This window comes from Podarcis raffonei, chromosome 13 (assembly GCF_027172205.1).
Source record: "Podarcis raffonei isolate rPodRaf1 chromosome 13, rPodRaf1.pri, whole genome shotgun sequence".
NCBI classification, from domain to species: Eukaryota; Metazoa; Chordata; class Lepidosauria; order Squamata; family Lacertidae; genus Podarcis; species Podarcis raffonei.
In genome coordinates, this window is record NC_070614.1 from 41,056,384 (window position 1) to 41,063,831 (window position 7,448).

At 54.7% G+C, this 7,448-nt stretch overlaps 1 protein-coding gene across 2 annotated transcripts; it reads left to right on the forward strand.

Moving 5' to 3' along the window:
- The first annotated feature begins 589 nt into the window (after window positions 1-589).
- Window positions 590-7,155, forward strand: ZNF668 (zinc finger protein 668). 2 transcript variants are annotated; one of them, XM_053360722.1, is made up of 2 exons: window positions 590-1,168; window positions 5,231-7,155. In XM_053360722.1, the coding sequence occupies exons 1-2, from the start codon at window positions 1,121-1,123 to the stop codon at window positions 7,010-7,012; spliced, it is 1,830 nt and encodes a 609-aa protein (XP_053216697.1). In that variant the 5' UTR covers window positions 590-1,120; the 3' UTR covers window positions 7,013-7,155. The 2 variants fall into 2 exon arrangements, with proteins under 2 accessions (XP_053216697.1, XP_053216698.1); XM_053360723.1 differs by lacking the exon at window positions 590-1,168 and adding an exon at window positions 1,534-2,955.
- Window positions 7,156-7,448: the final 293 nt, after the last annotated feature.

Genomic DNA, 7,448 nt, shown 5'->3' on the forward strand with positions numbered 1-7,448 from the left:
AAGAGAGGAGAGGTGTAACGTCCAAAGTCTTCCCCCTTCAGAACGTGGCACGCGCGCAGAGAGATACTCCCTCGAAAAAGAAATGACAGAGTGATAATTGGGTAAGCAAAAAAAAAGGAGCTACGCCAAACTGTTGGTCTTCTGTAGGCGCTGAGTGGCATCGCTGTAGAACTCGGCATCTCCGAGATGAAAACTATCTTCAAACTCTGCGCTGGAAATTAGCTCGTCGTTACATTACAACGGATACAGCGTACGGCTCTGCACTTTTGGCATCTCTATGAGACTTAACCGGAACTTCCTGTCCAAGTTTCAACGGCGGTTTCCGCTCTTGCAGTGCAAAGCATAGAGCGGTTTCGTTCGCCATAGAGATTCCTATAGAAGAGTGTCGCCACCGCTGCTGGAGAAGAGAACGCGGACACAAAGCGAGGCTTCGATTTTACAGAAAGTTTCCCGCTCGTGCCTTCCTGGTTTCCCTACGGCCGCCTCATGTGGTGTTACAGAGATACAGGTCCCAACAACAATTCCACTCGGAACGTATATTTAGTTCCGTGCTTCCGAAGCCATAAAGACCGCATTGCAAACCTCAGCAAATCTCTTCCCCATTACACCCCTTGCCATTCCAGGATGCGTCTCCGGCCAACGCAACTGAAAAGCAGAACGACCCCAAATTTGGAACCAGGGATTTTCTTTTTATAAAAGGAACGGGGTCAAAAGTTACCGGGAAACGCCACACTACGCTCGGTGTAACGGCCAAACCCTTCCCCGCCACACTTCCTGTCCGTCACGAAACTTCTCCCCGCTTTTCGATGCCACACTTCCGGCCCCCGTGCACTCCGAACCCCTTCCCCGCTGCATCCTCTGCCATGCCACACTTCCTGTCCGCTCTCCCACCCCGCCCCGTCCCTTGCAATCCAACGAAGCTGGTTAAAAGTCCTCAGCCCTGGATATAAAATGCAATTATTTGATTTAGGCTGAAGCGGAGATGGGAGCCGAATCCCTGCCCGGCCTAGTCAACGGGACTTGGGCTAAGTAGCAATTCCTGCCCTCCCCCCGCGGTCCTCCCCTTTCTGCCTCCGTTTCCTCCGGGGTCCTAGCGCTCCTCCTCTTTCTCCTCCTCCCGATGGAGTCGCAGACGAAGGAGAAAGCGAATAGACAAAGGATAGAGCAGGTAAGGAGAAAGCAAGAAATGCAGGCTGGGGCAGCCTTCCTGAGCCTTGACTTAATGCCTTCTCTCTATTTATTAATGCATTTTTAAAAACGATAAAAAATAATAAAATAAAAAGCAGATCGGTCCTGGTGCATCGCCTGGCGTTGGACCCTGCTCCCCCTCCTTGCGCCCAGGCGGCCACCTCCCCTGGTCCTAGAGACAGCCATTTTGCCGGGGAGTCTCCGGAGATGCGTCTCTGGCTCGGGTGCCAGGCGCTGCCGGGTCCTGCCCGGGCATCCCGGAGCCTGAGAGGGGGCCTGGGGGGTGGGGTGGGGGGCTGAGAGCCTTTTGCTTTGTGTGGGGAGCGGGGAAGCAAAGGAGATGCGGGCTTCTCCTCCTCCCTCCTCCTCTTTTTGTTGGTTGGTCCCTCGGTCCTAGAGACAGCCATTTTGCAAGGGAGGCTCTTCGGCCGGAGCAAACCTTTTGTGCGTCTCTGGGTTGCTCTCCCGGCCCCCGGAGCATCCAGCGGCAAACATCTGCTAGCAATTGCTCTCCCGGCAGACGCGCAAAGGCCCAGACGTCCCCTTTGTTGCTGGAATCTATATTACGCCAGGGAGGTGGGAATTCCTTTGCAAAGGCTGTCTTTCAGGAGAGCAGTTTCTGCAACAGATCTGTCCATCTGCGAGAGCATTTTGCTTAAAAAAAGGGGGGGAGATGGATGGGCAGCTCTAGCTCTCCGAAGATTTTGTTTTCTTAACTAGAACCCCTTCATCCCGCGTTTTACAGATGAACACGGAGAGAGTCTTTTGCCCGACGATTTTCAATATGAGCATAAGAGAGCAGTTTACGTTAAAAGGAGGGACAAACCCTCGTGGGTGTTTCAAAATATCGTTTAATCTCACAGTGCTTACATTAGTATATGGAGTAGCTGCAATCCCCAAGTACATTCCACGGTAAGGACGACCTCCGTAGGTGGTGATGGGGATGTAAGCAAAGTTGTGTACATGCAAATATAGCCATAGCCCCCCCCCCCAATTTGAAGCTTTATCTTCTAGAGACCCCAGTCTCCTCTTCTCCGCCTTCCCCTCCCGCAAACAGTTTTTAACCAGGGAATAGGAACTCAGAAATAGGAATTATTTATGGTAAATAGAGACATTCTGGATTTATGCTGAATCAGATCGTCTCCGCTTCAAATTGGGTTCCAAATAGATCACTGCAACTTCAAAGTTTTTGTCTCTCCAGCCTCCCTCAAATCTGTAATCTAGGAAGCATCTAGCGCTCTTCCCTAGATTCTGGTCAATTTACATAATGCATTTCTTTTGCTTCCACGTCAAACCTTTATTTTGAGGGTTTAGGCATTGAGCGGCAGCTATTTTTTTTATGAAAGGACAGGTGCCTTGACTCTTCAGATGAGAAGCCTGTACCTTCTGTCTAGGAAAGCTTCACTTCTGCTCCCAGATGTACGAAGGCTGGCTGTGGTCCTGTAGTGTGAAATGGGCATTCCAGATGTTCTCAGAGGCACTCTTTGTACCAACCTTTGAAATGGAATCCTTAGCTCAGATTATGCCTTGGGGAGGGGAAAAGACTTTCTCTTGCAGGTTCTATTGTCCAGCCAGTCTCTCTCCTCTGCAAATTCCTCTCCATGGTTTGCAAACCTTTGCTGCCTTTCCCTCGCTGGGGTCTTAGAGACAGCCATTTTACATCCCAGGTCTTCAGCCCATACAAAGGGAATAGAATTCTTCCTGTGTATACATCTCTGATTGCCTTTGCAAATCTCAGGAACTCCACCGGAAAGAGAATTGTGGATGGTGCTTATGATTATTTTTTAATTTTCCTCTGGAATTGTTCTTCCATCTTCCATAAAGATGCATTTTTAGCTGTTTTCTCCTCCCTTTATCCTTTCCCTGCCCCCATCCCCAGATCTTAATCCAGCCATTTTGCAAAGAGCACCATCCAGGCTCGGGGGAGGCAAGCAAAATTCCTCCACAATTTGTCTTTGTTGAGCAGAGAAACGTATCATTTCCACCCCTTCCCCACCCCAAACACGCTCTCCTGTCTGGATTTTGAACTCTGTTCCTACCAGCTGTCCTTTTCCTTCCCTCCTGGGGGCCAAATATGGGTCCCTGTACCCCAGATAGCCATTTTGCAACTATTCTGCATAAGGCAGGGAGAATTTTGGTGGTGGTGGTGGTGTTTTGTTGCATGTGCCTTGCAAACTGCCTGCAGGGCAGAGTCTCTCTTGCGCTAAGGGAATTTCTGCATTCCAAAACCCCGTCCCTTCCTAGATTCATAGATAACCGTGGCTTCTCAGAGCCCAGGCCCCAGTGACACCAGCAGCTATAGGTCCCACTCACAACACAAACAACTTGCATATATATTAAACAGAATATATGTTATTTCCCCCCCCCCCAAAAAAAATGCTGTACCATTTAGCCCCATGGAATAAATATCTTCCACTCACATGCTTATTATTGTCTGGTTTTTACTGGATGCATTCAATTTATTTTTGTTTGGTTGATGAGTTTTACCCTTCCAGCCTTAGACCACAAATCTTTAATCCATTTACAGCAGCACTCGGGATTTTCCCCTGCCTCCATGCAGTCCCTCTTCTATGGCAAATCTAACCCCATTAGGTTGGGCAATCAACTCCCCAGCCATACCAATGATTTAAGGCATGAGTGCTGATGAGCCCTGACTCAGTTTCCTTGAACTATATTTCTTCTCTACAACCCAGAACTTGTGGCTCTGCTTCTCCTGCATCTGTCTTTCAGGCAGTTGCTGCCTTGTGACTAGAAGAGGGAAGGATGACTCTCGGCCAGGTACAGGCAACCTTTAGCCCTCCAGATGTTTTGGCCTACAACTCCCATGATCCCTAGCTAGCAGGACCAGTGGTCAGGGATGCTGGGAATTGTAGTCCAAAACATCAGGAGGGCCGAAGGTTGGCTATGTCTGCTCTAGGCCCACCTCCCCATCACTTAGGGCCTGTGGGTGATGCTGTGCTGTTAATGGAGGAGCTAGTTCCAACAGGCCACTAGACCTCATGAAGCTAGATAAGAGATTGGCAGAACCCTTTATGCGGCCAGCTGTAGGTTGCTCCTTGGGAATTGCAAGTGGGGAGAGTTCCTGTTGCTCTCCGGTCCCTTTTGCAGGCATCTGGTTGGCCACCATGAGAACTAGAAAGGACTGGACTAGGTAGGCATGATTCAGATGGGCTCTTCTTCATGGTTGTAGGAGCACAGTGTTGAAGAAGAGTCCTGCAGGATCAGGCCAATGACCCATCTAGTCCAGTCAACCAGATACCTGAGGGAAACCTGGGACCAGACTGTGAGCACAAGAACACTCTCCCCTCCTGTGGTCCAGCAGCTGGTATTCAGCTTGGGGGTAATCCTGGATCCTTTGCTATTATTTGAGGCTCAGGTGGCCTCAATGGCCTGGAGTGTCTTCCCTCAGCTTTGACTGGTGGCCCAGCTGCGCCCCTACCCAGACAGGGACAACCCAACTACTCTTGTCTATGCTCTGGTAACCTTGAGGCTCTGCAATGCGTTATACATACAACTGCCTCTGAAGACGGCTTGGAAACTTCAGCTGGTGCAGAATTCAGCGGTTGTACTTCAGGAGATGAGGCCGCCTCTCTCCATATGAACCAACCTGGTTCCTGTGGTCATCCTCTCAGGCCCTTCTTTATGTGCCTCCTCCTTGAGAGGTCCGGAGGGTGCCAATACAAGAATGGGCCTTTTCTGCAGTGGCTCCCTGTCGGTGGAATGCTCTCCCCAGGGAGGCTCGTCTGGCACCTTCATTATACGCCTTTAGGCGCCAGGTGAAAACTCTTCTTCAAGCAGGCCTTTGGCCAATTGACATCCTATACCCTTTTAGATGGGCTTGGCGGAGGGCGGTTTATTGGCTTGTGGGTTTTTTTGTTCTTGGTTTTTACAATGTTTCTTGTGTTTTTATCTTGTATTCTTATGTTGCCAACCACCCTGAGATCTACAGACGAAGGGCAGTGTACAAATCTAACCAACAAACAAATATTCGGAAGTGTTGCTGCCTCCAACTTTTAGCTTCCTTCTGCTTGTTTTGTTTCAGGCAGAGGCCTCTCCCAAAATGGCGGAGGCTGTGGAGGAGGAGGAGTTAGGGGTGGAGGTGAAGCTGGAGGACGATGAGGAGGACGAGCCCGGCTACATCCAATCCGGCCGGCGCTACAAGTGCCTGACGTGCAGCAAGACCTTTCCGAATGCGCCCCGCGTGCAGCGCCACCTGAAGTCCCACGCGGCCGGCCTGGCCGGCAAGCTGTCCTGCCCCAGCTGCAGGAAGGAGTTCCCCGACCGCGGGCAGCTCCGCAAGCACCAGCTCAGCCACCAGACGGAACGCCCCTTCCAGTGCCAGCTGTGCGCCAAGGCCTACAAGACGGCGCCCGAGCTGCGCAATCACGGGCGCAGCCACAGCGGCGAGAAGCCCTTTGTGTGCCACGAGTGCGGCAAGGCCTTCATGCAGCCGGTCTGCCTGCGGGTGCACATGGCCCGCCACACGGGGGACCTCCCCTTCCGCTGCCAGCAGTGCCACAAGGGCTACGGCACGCTCTCCAAGCTGAAGATCCACCAGCGCTCCCACACAGGCGAGAAGCCCTACTCGTGCGGTGAGTGCGGCAAGCGCTTCGCCGACCCCTCGGTTTTCCGCAAGCACCGCCGCACCCACGCCGGGCTGCGCCCCTACCAGTGCCAGGCGTGCCACAAGACCTACGCCGAGCTCAAGGACCTGAAGAACCATGAGCGCTCGCACACGGGCGAGCGGCCCTTCCTGTGCCAGGACTGCGGCAAGGCCTTCTCGCGCTCGTCGTCGCTGGCCTGCCACCAGCGCATCCACGCGGCCCACAAGCCCTACCGCTGCAGCCTGTGCAGCAAGGGCTTCACGCAGCTCTCCTCCTTCCAGAGCCACCAGCGCACGCACTCCGGGGAGAAGCCCTTCCTGTGCCCGCAGTGCGGGCGCATGTTCAGCGACCCCTCCAGCTTCCGGCGGCACCAGCGGGCACACCAGGGCCTCAAGCCCTACGCCTGCGACAAGTGCGGCAAGGCCTTCCGCCAGCCGGCCGACCTGGCCATGCACCAGCGCATCCACACGGGCGAGAGGCCCCACAAGTGCCCCCAGTGCGACAAGAGCTTTGTGGCATCATGGGACCTCAAGCGCCACCTGCTGGTGCACTCGGGCCAGCGGCCCCACCAGTGCGGCGAGTGCGGCAAGAGGTTCGCCGAGCGCGCCAGCCTCACCAAGCACTACCGCGTCCACTCCGGGGAAAGGCCCTTCAAGTGCGGCCGCTGCGGGAAGGCCTTCGTGGTCTCATCCAGCCTCAGGAAGCACGAGCGCACCCACGGCAACGAGGCCGGCGACAAGCCCGCCCCCCTCGCCAGCCAGGACCTCCTCGCCACAGACCAGGCGGCCATCGTGGTCGCCACGGTGATGCCGGCTTGCGGGGAGTGCGGCGAGGCCTTTGGCTCCGCCCAGGAGCTGCGGCGCCACGAGCGGCTGCTCCACCCTTCCCTGCGCCCGTTCCCCTGCCCCGAGTGCGGCAAGGGGTTCTCGGACCGGGCCGGGCTGCGCAAGCACGAGCGCATCCACTCCGGGGTCCGCCCCCACGCCTGCCCCCAGTGCCCCAAGGCCTTCCTGGGCGCCTCCGACCTGCGCAAGCACCTCAAGACGCACGCGGCCACCGAAAACAGGAGCCCCGACGAGACCGTGGTGACCGCCACCATCACAACCTACGAGCAGCTGCTCCCCGCCCACATCCACCCCCATCACGACGACGACGGGATGGAGACGGACAAGGATTCTCCCTCGGACTGTCTTCCGGAGGCTCTCACTGAACCTTCCTAAGTGCAGTCTCTTCTTTCCTGACGTGTGACTGGGCAGCTTGGCTTGCCAGTATCATGGCCTCCCCACACCATGGTGGCATGCCTTCATGAACCCCATAGTCCGTCCTTCCTTCCTTCCTTCCTTCCTTCCTTCCTTCCTTCCTTCCCTCTTCCCTTCCCCTTCCCCTTCCTTCCTTCCTTTCCTCTTCCCTTCCCCTTCCTCTTCCTCTTCCTCTCTTCCCTCCTTCCTCATAAGGCTGTGTGGTTAGCACTCCTTGGACGCCTCCCCTTTGGAGTACAGCTCTTGCTCCTCCAGCTCTTCTCCTTGTAGAAGCAGGCTTGGCTATGGGCGCTTTGTAAGTCTTGCCTCTTAAGTCGGTGTGGCTTTAGGCTCCCTCGCTAGCCCTGCCCCTTCCCCCAGCATCAGACATTTGCCTACCTGGTGGACGTGCCTGGGC

Excerpts from the sequence above, each read along its gene's own strand:
- ZNF668 (XM_053360722.1), top strand. The coding sequence starts at position 1,121 with ATGGAGTCGCAGACGAAGGAGAAAGCGAATAGACAAAGGATAGAGCAG. Across the intron at positions 1,169-5,230 it reads ATAGACAAAGGATAGAGCAG|GCAGAGGCCTCTCCCAAAAT; the intron begins GTAAGGAGAAAG and ends GTTTTGTTTCAG.